Source organism: Meleagris gallopavo, chromosome 1 (assembly GCF_000146605.3).
Source record: "Meleagris gallopavo isolate NT-WF06-2002-E0010 breed Aviagen turkey brand Nicholas breeding stock chromosome 1, Turkey_5.1, whole genome shotgun sequence".
NCBI classification, from domain to species: domain Eukaryota; kingdom Metazoa; phylum Chordata; class Aves; order Galliformes; family Phasianidae; genus Meleagris; species Meleagris gallopavo.
In genome coordinates this window covers 43,294,569-43,312,773 of record NC_015011.2, presented here as the reverse complement: position 1 = coordinate 43,312,773, position 18,205 = coordinate 43,294,569, and the positions used below count along the sequence as shown (strand labels likewise).

Genomic DNA, 18,205 nt, shown 5'->3' with positions numbered 1-18,205 from the left:
TTCTAGAAAGTCTGACTTCACCAGAAGTTAGGAGGTTCACAGAAGAGCTACTTGTGAGCTACCCGATACACTGCTATGTGAACTGCAGGACAGAAAGTCAGGCTAAGCAAGACCTCACCTGCCAGCCTTGGTCTTAAAATGGCATCCACGGAATTCTTCTCATCTAAGCAGATGCAAAGCTGAACAAACGTGTCTTGGCACAAGAGGCTATCAGCCACCAGCTTCCCCAGAGTTATACCACTTTTTGCCCTGTCTCACAATGCAGTGTAACAGAGAGTGGATGAGGGCCACATATGATCTAGTTAGACGGGCTTACCCACCCTGTCCAGTCTTATCTTTTGCATCACCACAAGCTATTTTATGTCAGACTGTTGCTCATGCACTAAGTTCAGTAACTGCTTGAATACAGAACAAAATTATGTCTGATTACACTGCATCTTTAAGAATATCCTCTAGTCTTCTCTTGCAGATATGGAGAAATGTTTAATTTGCCAGCCAGCAATTTCCTCCAAAGGTTAGCCACTTCACTTATTAAAAATACGAACCCTGCTTCTCATTTGCAGTTTTCTGGCCTCAGCTTCCAGCCGCTGATTCCTGATATGCCGCCTGCTCCTGTTAAAGTGACCTTTTAGTAACCCATTATTTTAGCATCGAGTATTTTCTCCCCATGAAAGTACCTACACAGTACAGATGACCCACCACTCTAGTTCCATTTTAACAGGAGAACTCAAACTGTTAAGTTTAACTCCCTCTTTAAGTAATTGAAGGTCATGTAAAAAAAACAAAATCTTGTTTTCCCTCATTTCTTCACACTGTTAATTAGAGCAGAATGTTAGAAATATCCTCATAAAGACAGAAATAGGCAAGATATCCCTACTTGGCCTAGTTATGCAGCATGACTCAACAGTGGCCACAGACTCGCAGCACATTAAAACTTTTATAAAAAAAGAAAAAGCACTACTTATGCAGGCAGTGAGCCAAAGTTACTCCCTGTAAATCTAGTATAGTATTGAATACTTATAAATGATTAACTAGCACAGAAGTTAGAAAGTTAAACAAGAGGAAAAAAAGACCCTAACATGAATTGCAACAGTACACAAAATTCCAAACCCCAGATTTCACTCTGATTTAGCTTCCGGTACAAAAGAATTTAGTCACATTCGAAAAGCCATAATAGGGCAGTGTTATGCAGCCTTCTTGCTTCTAATGCCTAATGAGCTCATCAGTCATGATTACTAATTTGCTTGATACAAAACTGAAGAATATTTTTGGTATTGATTTTATCCACGCTACTAGGATAAAAGAACAAAGAAAAGCTTTATTAATTATTTGTTAAAATACATTTTTTTCCATCTTAAAAGTAGTCATCTTCGGGCTTAAAACTTCATCTGATATTCACAGCCTATTTAGAGACTTGAACGAGTAAGTTCACTGGCTGAGAAAGGAATGCACCAGTATATTGCTGCTGCTTTTATCCTTACTTCCATCATGGCAGCCTTTGGCTGTAGTATGACCAACCTCAAAGCCCTCTGTAATGAGAAGACTGCTGGGTTATGGAGGGAGAGCAGCGGATGTTGTTTGATGCCATCCCCAAACCAGTCTAGGAGACAACAGACTGGCTATAGTCCTGTGCTACCTGCCCTGTTTGACCCTGCTCGCAGCAGGGGGTTGGACCAGATGATGTCCTGAGGCCCCTGCTAATCTCAACCATTCTGTGATGCTGTGAATGTGCATGTTGAAATTATTTTCATTGGGGATATCGTTTTGCCACTCAGAGGAGTCATTTGCCCCTAGCTGCAAACCAAATGTTTTGAAATGTCCATGTTCTGTAGATTTCTTTCCCTTGATCTTTCTGATAAACAATCTTTTTTCTGTGCCTCATTCACTCTATTAAGAATGAAATTCTTCCAGTCTGAAAAGAATCTAATGTGTTTTGGGGATGAAAAAACAGGAAGAGGAAGATAATACAGGATGAATAGTCAAATATAACTTGTGTTAGCAGAAAATAAAACAGGCTATATTTAGAAAGGCCAGCAAATGGACTCTTGAAGATGACTTTGTCAACACCTATGATAAGTGAGACCATCCGTATGCTTGAAGTTAGGCTTGTGATTAAGTACTCCATTGAAAAAAGGCCAGAATATCAAACAAGCGAGCCCCTCAAATCCTGCTGAGCACATGGACAAGGTCTAGAGCAATACAATCAGCCAAAGAAGCCAAAATTAAAAATTCTCGAGTGCAGCAGTATTCCTTATTGAGTTTTCCCTAATTTTCCTTCCTACTGAAGACACTAAAGAACAACATACTAATGGACTACATCCAGCAGCCCTTTAATTTATTTACTGGAATTTTTATGCCACAGACACCAATTCACGATTAATTCAATCTATGTTCATAACACTGAAAATAAATTATTTCCATTTCAAACTCTGAAACACTACCTGTTGGAAAAAAACAGTAAGGCTCCTGAATATGGCCAGATAGAGCCAAAATGGCAGAACAGTTTTGCTACCAGGAAAACAAGGTAATTCTCAAATAGACACATATATGTCTTGCAATGCAAATCATGCCAAGGCATCTGTTGAAGTTCACCATAGCCACAGTAATGTTAGAACAGGCAATATATGTACAGTATGCCACAGAAAAACAGGTAGTTTTATTCGTTATAGGACCATTTTAGCCAAAACAGGGCACCAGGGGATCTCTAATCTCCACTGTGCTTTAACATAAAATTGTCCCTTAAGGTCAAGAGATCCGAGGGAAAAAGGACAGGAAAGTTCTAACCAATTTCACTACTGCTCACTAGAAAATCAGCTTAGCAACTTGCCCACGTTTTGATTTAGGTATTCTGGAGGGAAAATAAAACGAAAATCTGGGGACAGAAAACTTCAGAATAGGTGGTGATGTTGTCTGGGTGTAGCACGCTGCCTGCAGTTTGGTTTGGGGAGTTCTTTTTGGATTCTGTGCATGCGTGCTGCCTTCTTTTTTTTTATAACTTTGAGAGAAGTACCTGAGAGCTGTGTGTTTTTGTGCTGCACAGAAAATACCACTTCCTATGGGACTGGTGAACAAATACGCCCTAACCACACTCAAAGAGCTCTTTTTTATTATTACATGAATAAAAGAAACATGGAAGGAATCAGTTTTTCCCTTGCTTGTTTTCTCTCCTTCACATAAAATACAAGACAGCCCCCAAATGAATTTTACTGTTGAAGACACAAATTCAAAAGTGCAGCTTTCCTAACTCTCAAGTTCCTTATCAAACACCATTAAATTTTCTAAAGAAAATACCAATCACATTCCCCACGTTCTGCAGATGTCAAAGCCTGCCATTTACTTCAAAGCCCCAAGGGGCCTCCAGTTCCCCTTTTACTCTCGTAAAAGCAAACCCAAGTTCAGAGAGGAAAAAAGAGAGATTGATTCAGTGGTTTGGCCTTGATATGCAAATTCTATTAAAACGAGCAAACAAACCTCAGGGAGAAAAGAATACCAGGAATGGGGGATGCTCTGAACACTCAAGACACCTGCTGTAGTCTCTCTAACCTCAATGACTGCACCTAAGTTTCAAGGATTTCTTTACTAATTCCAGCTTTATAAAGACCCGATTTACCGTGGACAAAAAGTACTTCAAGTCACTTTAGAAGCCTAACAGCAATTCAAAAACAGAAAACAAAGCACTGACCAAGCCTGGTAGTTCCTGGTTTCTGCAAACCCCTCTGCTATTTTTATCACTCCACCAATAAACCTCACACCAAATGGATGTTTTGGCAGTGGTCCCAGACACACCAAGTCACAGGCAGCTCACTGTGACATTTCTCTTACTAATGAGAAGGAGAGAGCCACAGCAGCAGTTCCTCAACATTTTTCCGTCCCCGCTCTCCTGGGGGACATTCCTCCTGCCTTCCCCGGCCAGTTTGAGAAGGAGGAGGCAGGAAGGGAGGGATGGGGAACAGCAAGCTGAGGCTGCTCTTGCGAAGAAAATCATGGGGAAGGCAGCAAGGAGATGGCGGGAGGAGCCCACAGAACAGCTCTCCCCAAGCCAGTGAAGGCTTTCCCAGCCCTGCACTGACCCCTGGTCCCCTGTGTTCCCCAGGCCTACTTCTCACAGCATGGTCCCTCCTGCCACCCTATACCATCCCTGCAAGACTGAGGTATGCCCCAGCCTGGCACGGCACCACGCAGCATTGCAGGGAGAGGAGAACAGCAAAACATTATATGGTGTGAAAAGCTGTCTGGATGGCAGGGTAGGCAGCTGGTATGTGAAAGCAGGAAGATTCAGAGGGAAAAGCTGCTGAGCAAAGCCAAGCCCAGCCAAGACACTGAGCGGTAGGCACAGCAACAGCAGGAAAGAGAAAAAGTGAAGACAAAGATCTTCCTTCAAAAGAGCTGGAAAGGATTATGTAGGATGGTGACCACATCTTTCCTCAACCATTCAGGCCCGCCTTCCAGCTATGCAGAAAAAGGAGAGCTCTTTTTTTATGACATGCAGGGAAACTCCGGAAAGCTTCTTTCGAGAAGAACGTGTATTCTTCATTAAGAGGACAAGAAACAGATTTTTCTTTTGCAGATTTCTTCAAGCACTAAGACAACTTAGGCACTGGCTTCTTCCTGAAGCCTGGGGAGAGCCCTACCTGTGTATAAAGTGTTGGTAAGCTTAAGAGTTAGTCCATTCCAGAACGCAATGGGAAGAAAGAACAAACAGATCCACTGCACTGTGACAGCATGTGTGCATGTGGGGTAGAAGACTGGGCACATTTGGGAGCAGTCAGAAACAGGAATGGGTGAGGAAGGGGCCCTGGCCACACACAGAGCCCAGAGATCTGATAGAATGGAATGAGGGTTTGGAGACCAGGGAGTGGAAGTATGCAAGGCCTGAGGTTTCTGAGAGGGAAATCAAGAGAATTGTGACTGGAAAAAATAGCTAGAATCGAAAGAGCTCTCTAGGGAAAACAATAAAACATATACCCTTCAAGTCAGTGTTACGAGATTTTGGATGGATTACCTTATCCAGCTCTGTGGTCAATATTTCTGAAAGGGAGAATATATTAAAGTGTTGAAGAAAAAGAGGGCTTCAGTGGGAGAAGGGGTTTACAAGGTAGAGACAGACCTGCGGGTGCCAACGTAGGTACTGCATGCATAGGGTGGCGATCTGCTGCCTCTTCCTGGTCGGTGTGTGAGCCCAGCAGGGTGATGGCAGCCAGCACGAAGCCCAGTACAAGGTGCTCAGAAGCAGCACAGTTTCCAGAGTCCAGCATGCCCCAACCTGGAAATGTGTTGTACAGATTGCATCACATTTAACACATTTCATCACCAGAACACACACTCTCCTTTCTTGTTTTCAGTTATCTCCCAGTACATCATTTGAATTATTACACTCCAAGACAGCACAGGCATTTTTCACACCTAGTTTCAACACCTGCTCCTAGCAGCACAAATGCAGAGATGTTTTATAGAGGGCTTTTCTATTTTTTCTAGTCATTTCTATCTATTTCTGCAGCCAGCGACTTCTGACCAGCAGGATCATGATACGCAGAAAACTCTTACCATCTAAATAAAGCAATTAATTTTAAATATTAGAAGTTTAGTCCTTAAGTGACGGGAAAAGTAAAGTGCTGTGAAGAGCAGAATGGTCAGATAACACAGCTGTGTTATCACTGTGAGTGAGTCTGTGCTAAAAGGCCTACTGTTGCTCCTAGACGGGGAAAGATTTGCAGGCTGGGAAGAAAGTGTTCCTCGCAAATACAGAGTTTTGCTCCAAATTACCTGCTGCAAGGAGGTGAGGAAATGGATGTCACCTTGTCACCGGCAAGTACTAAAGAGTAAACCTAAGGCCAGTCCCCACCCACGGGCACAAGTGCCAACATGTCTAGCAAAAGCATGTTTATTGACAGGAATATAGTTTTCTCGGCACTGAGAAAGCTATAATTTAATTTACCAGGTTGGTATAAAGCAAACACCAGCTATCAGTGAGGAAACTCATCTGGAGAGAAGAAAAAGCTTGTACCCAGGAAAATGGAAATGAAGAAAATGAAGTGCAAGGCAATGTTCACACTGGAAGAAAGCAGTGAGATCAATTATCTGCCCTAGCAACCTAAAAGAGCAGCATGAAATCCCCAAATGGATAACCACATATCTGGTTCTAAAAATCCCCTCAGCACCTGAGAGAAATGCAGGTGGCATGTCCTCCCAGCTCATGCCTTCCTTGGGTAACACCACACCTCCACCAAATGCTGCGGGACTGGCTCTCAAACAGGTGAAGCGAGGAATGTGTCCAAAGACACAAAGCAGGACAAGGAGGAAGGACGTGTGCTGCTTTGCCAGGTGGCACGTCTGAGTTGCTGGGGCCTCTACTGAGCTGGTTAGAGGGAGGTGAGACGCAGGCTCAGGTGAGTGGCCTGATGATGGTGCTGAGCTCTGAGTTGGACAGGAAGGGCTATGGTCAGTTCTCCATGGAGCTGTGGAACAGGAGCTGCCACAGGCACGCTCCCCACTGCAAGGCCCGGCCCTCAGCCCTACCACGCTACCCATCCCCACGCCTAGCACCACTGCCTGAGCTCAGCTTTCCTCCGACTGGAGGAGGGAAAGTGGGAGACAGAGCCTAGAAGTGCAGCTCTCCACCTGCAAAGAGGCAAAGCACAGGTAGAAACAACAGAACGTTTCTGCTCAGAAGGCCAAGATGGCAGGTCCAGCCCTGCAAACTGGCACCCACTGGGCAAGCAGTTTGTTGCGTGTGACGTGAAGTAATGGAGAGCAGAGAAAGCATCATCGTGAGTCCTGAGAGGTGAGTCAAGTTTAACAACAAAACCTGATGACTAAACTTCAAGAATCACTAACATTTCTTATGAGTAAGTGGTGGCAATTGGCTTCGCTATCGGTTGTCTGCTTCAGATTGGCTTTCACTCACAGCGCATTGGAAAGCACACGTCAGTAATACTTATTCATAAAACAAACTTGGGCTGTGATAACTAAAGCATATGTCACTGTCCAATGGCCGACTACTTGTGTTTTCAGCTGACAACTCAATTAAGCTAAGCGCAGGGTCTTTCACCAAAGGCATTATTCACTTCCCTCAAATGGCAGAAACTGCTGTAATCCCAACCAGGATTAGTGGACTGTATCGATTTACACCATGTGGGAACTGGCCTGTTTACCTTAAAATGCATTTAACTTCATAGACTACTTATTTCATCTCTTCCCAGGAGTGATTATTGTTATACTGAAAAGAGAATGAGGTGAGCTACGATGGATATTAAAAATAAAACAGGAGAGGTCTGGCAGCTGAGAGAAACATCCTGCAATAACAGGGCAAGTGAATTCCTGTTCCTAAAAACAAGCCGAACCTCTGCTGATATGGTGCCTGCTTGTGTTTTGCAATTACTAGCCTAGGGATTCTTTCCTTCTCCTCTCATATTTTTTCACTTAAGATAAAATAAAGCGGCAGCATTGATAATCAGTTTCAGTTTGCAGCATCTGGTGTGGGTGACTAAGGGATTGATGTCTTCTTCTGTTCCTCACTAAGAATAGGACCGGACCCACTAGCTTAAGAAAAAGACTGTTGTGGTTTCCTCTGAGGTACTGAGCATCACTGGAGCTGGGCCCTGCGAACTGAAGAATGAGGGTATAGAAATAAAAAAGGCAGAAAAGGACTAAAGATAGAATGCTTCCGAGGAAAACAGCTGGAAAAGAAAGAAAATAAAAGAAGAGAAAGTTCAAATTTTGGCATCTTTAATGTGAAAAACAAATTAAGAGGAGAATGGTAGGAAACAAGGAATTTACTACTTTCAAAGAAGCCAAAAAGAACAAAAGACAGATAAATTTAATTCAAGTGCAGAGGAGAAGGTCAACAAGCTATTACATAATTTCTGTATTTCTAAAAACTTCATTATTTAGTTACGTATCCCTTCCTTCCTTTTTGTTACTGAAGTACTCCCTCTTGGTGGATGATGTTTGTTTAACATTGCAAGAATCTATCTGCAATTACTGTTTGTGTGTTTCTTCGCTCCATGAAGTGCAATTAAATTATATTAAACATGTTTACAAGATAGCACATAGAGTAACAAATTAGAAACCTCTATTTCACTGGTCTTCCAAACTTAAAAACAAACTCCTTGAACTGAAGGCTTTATGTTTTCAAATTCTAAGTAGAACATTTCTTAGTTCCAGAATTCCTGGAAAACAGTAAGAGTAACTGAGAAAAAAAAATAGGAACAGCAAAAGCTCAACAAATAGCAACTGTAACTTAATTAAAATTTACTTAATTTCTTAAGTCAGCTACAGGAGACATCTGCAAATAGAATAGAAATTCTGGTCTCTTATTCAACTATCAGACTGGAATAAGTAATCAACCTTATGCATTTTAATGTAGTTTTAATGCAGATTTTGCTGAACAGGGAGGATCATCTACTAATTTTTCAAAAGCTTTAAACTATGCTGTTCTGTAGTAAAAAAAAAATCCTCAGTCCTCAGAGAAAGAGTGAACTTGTAATGCTCTGTGACTCCACCAACAAGCTTTACTAAGTAATGATTTAATAATGCCCCAATTACTGTAAATGATCTGCATGAACGATAAGAAATTATTCTCAACATTGTTTGCATTTTTTTCAGGCTCAAACATATGATGAGAATTAATGTTATTAGAATAAGCCATACTAGAGAAATACATTTCCTTAGGCTGTCAAGCTTTTATACAGCTTCAACTAGGGAAAAGTTAATTTACAGAAGCATTCTTTTTTTTTTTTTCCCCCCTAGGAAAAGAAAACATTATTTGAAACTGTAACTTTGAAGTATTAATGCTAATACATACAGTTCAATATTAAAAGGCTTTCCTTCAAAGCTGCTGCGCTAGTTTGCTGGTACGTATTGTAGTCAGACGTTTCTTTAATACAATAACAAGCTATATTAAATTCATCAACTTTTACTACACTGCACACAGTTCCTCGATGTAAGTCCTTCTATTAAGCAATTCACCAAGTGATTACGGTATGTATTTTCTTGAGAAAGAAGCCAGTAAGTATGGAACAGAGCCAGCAGCCTTGGAACCAGTGACAGAAAGCAGAAAAGAGGGCAGTGTTCAGGAGTTTGGAAGAGGAAGGTTTTTTCTTATTGTTTTTGGTGTTATAAATGTAAGGCAATGATGAGAAAACAGTAACAGTGATGATGGCAGTGGTGGGGCAGACCCAAATAATTACAGAGACACCAAAATGACTGGATATTGAAAATGAGACACCCCTTATCCTCAACTGGGTACACAACGGATGCTTTTTATGCAGGAAGAGTACTGGTACAGCCCAATAATGTGACAGTCTTGGCACAAATCTGCAAACCAAACTAAACGAAAACAAAAAGAAGCCCCTAGGTCAGGACACTGAGAATGAGACCTGCCAGCAGTGGAGAAAAACAGCGTTACAAAAAAGGAAAAGGACAGCAACACTGAGGGACTCGGCACTGAGGAACAACCTGACAGTGTTTGGGAAGCTGAGGCTTACTTGGGAAGTAGGGTGATCCATGGACGGAAGAACTGGAAGAGAAAGGAGTCAGATACGTACTGACACTGGGAACAGGAAAATGACATTTTTTAGATGGAGACTGTTGTTAAGAAGATCTGCAAAATGTGTCACACGGTTAGATCTAGGAAAAAAAGAATAGTGTGCGCCCAATGCATACGGGATATGGAGTTAAGAATGATCCTTAAAAATCTTCTGTTTTAATGTATGATAATGGGCAAAGGAATGTCAGTGAGGGAAAGGAAAGACAAAAATGAGAAAGAAAACAGATTCAGTACTGTAGAGAGCAGTAATTGAAAGGAAACACAGGATTATACCTAATTCGGTGAGGGAAATGGATGTGGTTAGCGAGAAACAAGTGAAATGTTTGTGTACTAATAATACTTAGGCCATGGACCAGAAAAGGAAAAGAGGAATTTTAATTGCTGGTGCAAAATGTGAAGCAATACTTCGAAGAAATAACAGAAAATGCAATCAAGATGGGAACACAACTATGTTTAGGAGAAATAAAAATACAAGTGAAAATGATGGGAAAGAATTGAACATTAATAATGTCAGTAGCAGTGTGATAGCAAGGAATACCTTTGACAACACAAAATCTGTTTAGGGAAGATGGGCTCTCCAGCAAACTAGGTTCCTTTGCAGCAAATATTTTTCCCTCTTTCCCCCAAAGAAATTCTTCACTTGAGACTCAAAAAGCGGAATTCCTAGCAGAAAACAAGACTTTAATTCAGGAGATACAGATAGTAGAACACATGGGACAGCAGAAGAGAGGAGATTTCTGAATGTGAGATCCTAGTTATCTCTTTACCAACAACTGCTTTAACAGTTGTAAACTCAGGGTTGATTTTTGAAGGAGTAAAGATATCTGTAATAGAATTGGATTAAGAAAATAATTACAAGTTGAGAGAGCATTATTTACATTTGTTCTAGTTAAACAGATAAGCAAAATGCCTGTCATAAAAGTTCAGGAATTCAAAGGGCAAGTTTGATAAATTAAAAGAAATCAGTTATTAAAGAATCACCTGTACTGAGGAGATACCAAATAGGAGGAGCTACCTGACCTGTAAAGTATAGCTACAGAAATGAAACTGAAAAAGCTGAACAAAGCCAAACAAACTGAAAAAAGATGAACAAAAAGACTAAAAGCAAAAAACTCTGCCATAAACTGGAAACTCATCACCTGGAAATGCCAAAGGCAAATCCATAAAATCACACAGATAATCACCCTGAAATAATCATAAAAGGCAAAGATACTTCAGAACTGTTTCAGATAGGCTTCCGAAAGATACAAATCATTGCCATTCTGCAGTTTTGGCAAAAAAGAGCTCACTGCCAGCATGAGCAAAGGTTTTATGCTCATATTGGAGGAAACTGAACTCAAACTGGTGCAGAGCAGGGTGATTAGAATGGAGAGAGGAACAGACCAGCCTCTGAGGATCTCGGCTTGATCAGTCTCAGAAGGAGATAGCTGAGAAGGCTGTAAGATTTGTCTCTATAAATGTATCACACAGGATGTAAAAGATTTATTTAAGCAAAATGACAATGTTAAGAACAAGTGGATATAAACAAGCCACAATGAAATTTCGGTTGAAGTTAGGGGAAGGCCTCTAGCCTGACCACACTGAGGTTTTGAAGCATGTTTTTAATAACCATAGTGAAGACAAAGAACTTAACAGGATTTTGATCACTTTGCAAATGGAACAGCAGGAGGAGGTTGCCTGGAACAGTGAGAGAATGAATGCTAGGTTCAGGAAATCTTTTCCATTCCTAATTTAAATAAAAATTTGTTCACTGAAACTTGGCAGAAGTTATTTAATACTGTCTTTTAATGGATGTCTTTGTTACTTCATGAAATGTACTTAAAAGGATTGTTAAAAAGAAAACCTGTCTGTTGAAAGACAGCGTTGTATTTTTATGATATACAAACAGTAAGTATCCTGGAATCCTAATGAGTACGTTGAAAGCCATTAACATCAGTTGCAGCAAATTCATTATTAGCAGTGATAACTATAAAAATGAGGAATTACTGAAACAACTCAAAGCTCATGCATTCTAGAGTTATGTATTTTGGTAAAATTCCCCACATCCAATTCCAGACACCACGTGAAAATTCAGTGCAAATAATCTGATACCTATTCTTTATGCCTACTGGAAGCCAATGTTCAGACATGCACAGCTGCGCTGCAGAAGAGGCTCTCTCTTTTTAACACATTCATCTCTGTGCTGTCTGATCTCCAGAGCAGCACTACGCTCCCAGATTCACAAGGAGGGAAGCAAGAATGATAGGAAAAAGTATTTAGAGCTAATACGGGGTTGCAATATTTCAGGAATTTAAAGAATTATTTCACTGGATTTTCTAGAAAGCACGTCTAATCATGACTTTGAACTGCTGGTTCAAGTAATATTCTACAGAGGAACACACAGTTTCTCACTTTCGGGGGACTGCAGAAGGATTCAAAGATGAGCTAGTAGGTGATTTTATCCTCAGAAGTTAAATTATTGCAAATAAAATAAAGCAGGTACTATCTTACTATTTACTATTTAAGTAAATATTTCACTATTTAATTAATATAGGTGCTAGACCTTAAAATACAGGTGAAGACGGGCCAGTATTCAAGAAAAAAGCTTTGAAAGATTTAAAATTACTCCATCTAATTGACAGTAGGAAAAACCGTCTGCGGTTAGGACAGTGGTCTGGGACTTAATAGTTCAGTTCCTGAATCTGCCATAAACTCTAGGGAAACTATCCATTCTACTGCTCCACTCACTAGCTGTAAAATTAAAATAATTATCTTTTTCCCTTGTCCTGTGTATGGAAGCCTCCACACCTGGAGACAGTGACTGATGCAAACAACAGGGCCTGTTCTCATTTTACCTTTCTCATACTACTGGGACAAGCGGGTGTATATCACAGGACAATGTTGGTTCTGCTGGCTTGTTCCCAGTGTGTCAGCCTCTGGAGACTGACCAGGCTGAGCCATAAAGCAAAACCACACAACAACCTGCGAGCCCCCCGAAATCAGCCAGGCCCCTTCCATGCTGCTCCCAGTCCCAAGAGCACTGCCATTCTAGATGGAACCTCACCACCACTCCTCCGCAGCAGGTTTCAGTGCTGGACAAGTGTCATGAGCTTCCAATCACAGGCAGATCTGTGTCAGTCAGGAGCAATGTGAGAGATCAAAACTTTTGCTTGTAAATGGAATACGTGTAAATGGAGGACCAAATAATTACAACTACAATTCATGCAGCGTAGAACTGCAGTCACAAACACATTAATAGGACATAGACTCCAGGTTCCAAGGTCATAGTTAGTCATATTGTCACTACTTAAATAAAAAACATACATTTTAACATCATTTTAAACATCTTTTCTCTTATACTACATGTAAGAGTCTCTCTGAATCCACCAGTTTTATTCACTACCTCCCAGCAGCATATCAAAAAGAAGCAGGACAGAAAACAATATTGTCATTGTGAGCGGGTCTGAAGAAACTTCTGTGAAAGCAAGGATTACCATATTTGCATAAAAGTTGAGTTGTTTTAATCCGTATTTTGTAATGTGAGGCCTTTCGTAACTTTCTTGCTGATTATTACTCCTGTAACCTATACTGCAATGCAGAAATCCATCTGACCTCCTATGAACTTCACTCTTCATTTAAAAACACAGCAGCTATGAATTACTAAGCACAATTATTACGGCATGGGACAAATTCTATCTGCCTTGTGTGCAGAGAGCACTTTTTTATTATCTTCCTTCTGTCTGCCAAGAAACTCAGTTTAGCGTCAAAGCAACAGAGTAGATGGAGAAGTCTTTCCATAGGTCTGGAAGATGATCAGTTTGAACCAACTTCCACATCACAGGACATATAATTTCACACGACTGCCAAGAGACTACACAAATAGCTGCAGATTAACCCTACACAGGAAAGAAATAATCACCACCAAACACTGTGCCTGCCATCATGCAGCCACCAGCCGCAACATTGCCGTGGGCTATTTTCTACGGGGGACACAGACCACAGGCACTGTCTTTTGGTGAATGGAGCTGCTCTACCACGCATCACACACCAACAAAAAAATGCTCTGGCTTTTTGTGCAAGGCTTTACGTAAATAACATCAAACTGACACCCCAACACTGTAATGTGCCAGTATTTTTTACCAGAAGCACTCGTTGGGTGAAAACAGTCTCAGTGGCTGACATTAGTGGGCCAACCATGAAAGTCTCCTGCGCCTACACCAACCCCTGGTGAACTGCTCTTTCTCCTTCAAGTGAGCGGTGCTTGGCGAACAAAAATGCATCTCACGCAACAGAACAGGAGTGGACCAAAAGTTAAATCTTTCACAATCTCCAGACATGGGTGCCAGATTTCAACACGCACCTTCTTGAATTAAGGCTGAGAAAAGTCCACGAAGAGCCACGAAACAGTGAGGGACAAACTCAGCTCAGGAGGCCTCTGAGCACCACACCACAGGATGAGCACGGCCTACACGCATAGCCTCCTCATGCAGCTTTCCCTCAGCCACCGGGCTACTGACTGTACTTGGAAACAGGTTGATAGGACAGATGGACTTGACTCTGACCTGGTTTGGCAATCCTTAGGGTAATTTTTATGTTCTGGTTTTCTCCAAGTCTGTTCATGGAAATACCACGCGATGCCATTTCAAAGAGCTAGAGCAACCTAGAAGAAATGGGTGATACAACACTGCCAGTCCTGAACAGTTCATACACAAGGAAGACAAAACAAAAGAAAAATCTGGAAATGGTAGAGAGAGGAAGTTTATTTTGCAAATTCCTGGCTCGGTAGTCAATTTGTTTTTCAAAGTTTGTTTCCAAAATTGGTAGGGACAACACTTCTGCATTACCAAGAATTCTTTGCAGGATTCAGAAAATGAAAATGACATGAAAAGCTCTGTAACTGTAATAGCTACGTGAATACCCTCTAAAATCATAACTTTGTTTTTTTTTTTTTCTCTCCCAGTACACCTCATTATTAGTTTTTCTAATACACAGTGTAAGCATAAACCAAACCTGCTGACGAAACCGATGAAGTGCTCTCCCTCCTGTATAAAACCCAGGAAAGACAACTTGAGAAGAAAGCCAGGGTGGTGCTTTATCTACCACACATGAGGTTTCTCATCCTCTGCATATGTGGGAGTAACAGCTGTTCCTCAAGAAGATTCTAAAGATACTTCCTTGATCTTGGGTAATCTCAAGAATGCCATGACAATCTACTCTGGTGTTGATTCCAGGAACTACCAATTTCACAACCATAAGCTTAAACACAGAACATGCACCTAAAGGAGCTGCACCTTCCCTGGCCTGGCAGCAGGATTCTCGGAGTTACACTTAGGACTGTTTGCTAAATTTTCTTTCCCAAGCTGTATGGCACTGAAGGTGGGGCCAAGACTAAGAACGTATGATTTAGTGCAAAGCTCTTCCCTCCTGCCAAATTTCTACTCCCGTCGTTTGAATCCAAGATCCTTTTGGCCTTCCCAGGACCTGGGAGAGGATACAGCTGAGCCTTTGATATTCTCCCTGCCTGTACGTAGTAATGAAAAAATCAATGACCAGAGGGAAAGAATCAGTCCATCAGGATGTTCTGTATCACAGCAAGAACAAAGCTTCTGAAAATCTCCTCCCAGGCCAGCCAAGCCGCAGCTGAAGACAGGAGAGGCTGCAGCTTACAAAGCACGCTAAGTTTTGCTTTTCCCTTCCTGTGGTGGGCAGAGCTGTTCCAGCTCTAATTTTAATTTCACTTAGTTTATTACAAACTAACACAAAATTTTAATTATCGACTCAGATACAAAGGGGAAAGAAGAAGACAGGAACAATTAAATGCTCTGGGAAACACCTTTCTTCCTCCATCCCTAAGCTCCAGCAGCCTTACTTCCCCCTTCCTCTCCCACCCCCCATTCCCCACATATTGCACGCCATGTGAAGACAGGCCATGCTGCGGCTGGCAATGCAGGGCCCTCCCTGCTCAGCCTCCCTCCCACCGCCTCTCTTGCAATGCTCCCTGCTGTTTGCTCTCCTCCACCAGGGCATGCATCACCCACAGCTGGAGCCGCTCAGAGCCATGTCCCCTGCCGTGTCCCCTTCCCAGTGCCTCTTCCCATGTGCAGCTGTTGCTCTTCCCCAGGCAGGTGTGGGACAAGCGCTGGGGCTGGCAGGGCTCCGGCAGGTTGTGGGCACGCCTCACAGCCCCCACTGCCCAAAACCTATGATTTATGCCCAATACATCCCCCGCCAACCACACCGCAGAAGCCAGAGCTGTTGTAAGTTCAGACTTCACTGTGCAAAACCTTTTTCTGAACCAGCAAAATGAGGAAAAGAAACAGAGGCCAAAACATGCATTGCCCCAGCATCTCCTAAAGCTGCTGCAACAGGAAGACTACAAATAAGCACGCAGCTGACGTCAGCTAGATGTTTTTGCAAGCAACTCACTCACTCTATTTTTTTCCAGACAAAATGAGTTTTCTCTGCAAAATCCAGTTTTCCAGGTGGGTGTCTCCAGTTTGTGGGAAGAGAAGAACAGGAAAAAAGTGCACAGCCAGGGCTTGGGAAGGGGCAGCAAGTGAATCTTCCAGGGTTGTAGCTGGCACGGCTGCCTCGGCAGGAGCGTGAATTTTGGGCCAGCAAAACTTTCAGGGCAGTGCTTCAAAAGCATTAGCTGTAAATGTTTATCTTCAGTGCTTAACAGTCCTCTTGCACAGAACTACTAGATGCTGAGACATGCACAGAAGGGACACGAGAAGGGGAGAAGAGTCAGTGCCTGCAAGGTTGCCTGCTACATCCTTTCTAAGGTAAACTTTTTCTAGTATCAGAGCAAGAAAACACTAGCTTTAGAGAAAATACACATTGGCGTGTTTTGTTTTCTCAAAGAAGTGTGGAATTTGAAGCCAGGTCCTTTGGCTTATCTGTTGTAAACCATGACTGCTTCTCAGCGCCACACCACTCAGTATTTCCTAGAGAAGGGATTCTGAGAAAAAGAAAGAGCCCCAGTTCCCTAGAAGCATTAAATTAACACAAGGGATCTGTAAACGAAACAGCAGAGGTTTGAAAGCCTTACCCTTTACTGTTTCCTGCTTTCTTGGAAAAATCTCAGTATTAAAACAGATTGGATTACATTACAGGACTAGTTGCTGCTGAAGAATTTTATTTTGGGTTATAAAACACAATGTTTGCTGTTTTTCTAATTCAATTTGCTTTTACCTTCATTATGTCACACTGTTACTAAGGTTCCTGTGAGAAAATGCAGGTTATTATTGCCTGCAAACTACCCCAATTATCATCTGCTCTCTCTTTGCAAAGTAACCATGTGTAGAAACTATGTAGTAAGTATAACGCTGACCTGAAGAAGTATGTCATACTTTCAGATCCTTTCAGAGCTTTTGCTTTGGGCATATAAAAATTATATCGAGAACTCCTTCTCTCCAAAATTTAAAAGTCCAGCATCTCCCCAAATTAAAGCAAACTTTGAGCACAACACTGCCAACCAGTTTACATCGCTGAATTACAAAATATAAACAAGCGATCAGAACCCATCTTGAGAACTTTCCTTTCAGGAGTCTGTGCCGTTGTAGTTAAGCTTTCAGTTAGAGGAACAGCACCGGCAGCCTCACATGGGCTCCAAATAATTTCCTCATGAAGGGCTGACTGCAGCTGCGGACCTCCTCCTGCAGCCCTGACACAAGGGAGACTTGCTTTCATGCAGTGGGAATTTCTGCTAGGTGATAGCCACAGGATCAAGCTTCCTGGGTAGAATAAAATCTGAAGCAAATTTTATATTCACATTTAAAAGTTTTAAGTAGGTGAAGTGAAAATTCTTGGCACTCCCAAATGACATCAAAGATCCAGGGAGGAAAAAAACAGAAGATTCTTGGTAGCAATATATTTAGCACCTTTCTTGGAATGTAATTGTTACTGGAAACTTTGGGGGTGTATCCATATGCATTAACCACTCTTGTACAGTAAAGTCTGGTCTCTGAACTCATGAAGCTATTACATGAAATTCTGTCTACCTCATAAGGCCTGATAATAATCATAAAATCACAACGTTCTACAGTAATCCTAAAGATAAAGAGAATAATTAATTTGAAGCTGAAAAAAATAGGCAGCTCCAGATGTTACTGCAGCAACAATTTTTCTGCATGCTGCAGTGATGCTTCTCACATACCAAGTGAGAACAGAGTTAAAAATATAACAGTAGCGGGCCCAGAGAAGTAATTGACTCTGCCAAATTTATACATGCATGTGAAAAATTGATTTAACAATGTTTTCTCCAAGCATCCATTGGTTGTATGAAAAATCAGGAGGGGGTGGGGAGTTTACACCGAAAACAAGTGATGCAGGTCAGAAGTAGACTGTGTTTCCTGTCGTCTTTTAGTAATGTTCTTTTGTTTGGTTTAATCTTCCTACTGCCACCTGTATGCTAAAACATGGGAGTTTTAATGCAGAGCATTTTGTGATAATGTAACGCTTGCAAGCAATATTAGCTCTTGCAGAGTCATAGCACAGGACTATCAATTCTGGGAAAAAAAAGGGAATTGGGGGACTACAATTCTACAGCCACTGCCCAGCCTGTGTGCTCGTCCATCAGTTTGGAGGCATTTTTCTTTACAGATAAGAGAACAACAGGACAGCACATGAAAATCCCATACAGATTCCCCCTGGCACGTATTTCACAAACAGAACCTT

At 41.7% G+C, this 18,205-nt stretch overlaps 1 protein-coding gene across 4 annotated transcripts in view; it reads right to left on the bottom strand.

Annotated features, from left to right (window-relative positions):
* Nucleotides 1-18,205, bottom strand: part of CRADD (CASP2 and RIPK1 domain containing adaptor with death domain) — a 73,790-nt gene that overhangs the window by 30,971 nt on the left and 24,614 nt on the right. For 3 of the 4 annotated variants that reach the window (XM_019613833.2, XM_019613823.2, XM_010709191.3), the window contains one exon: nucleotides 5,108-5,263. The exons of the other annotated variant lie outside the window; for it this stretch is intronic. In XM_019613833.2, the coding sequence (XP_019469378.1) occupies nucleotides 5,108-5,263 (156 nt within the window). The remainder of the gene's footprint in view (nucleotides 1-5,107; nucleotides 5,264-18,205) is intronic. 4 annotated transcript variants of the gene reach the window in all.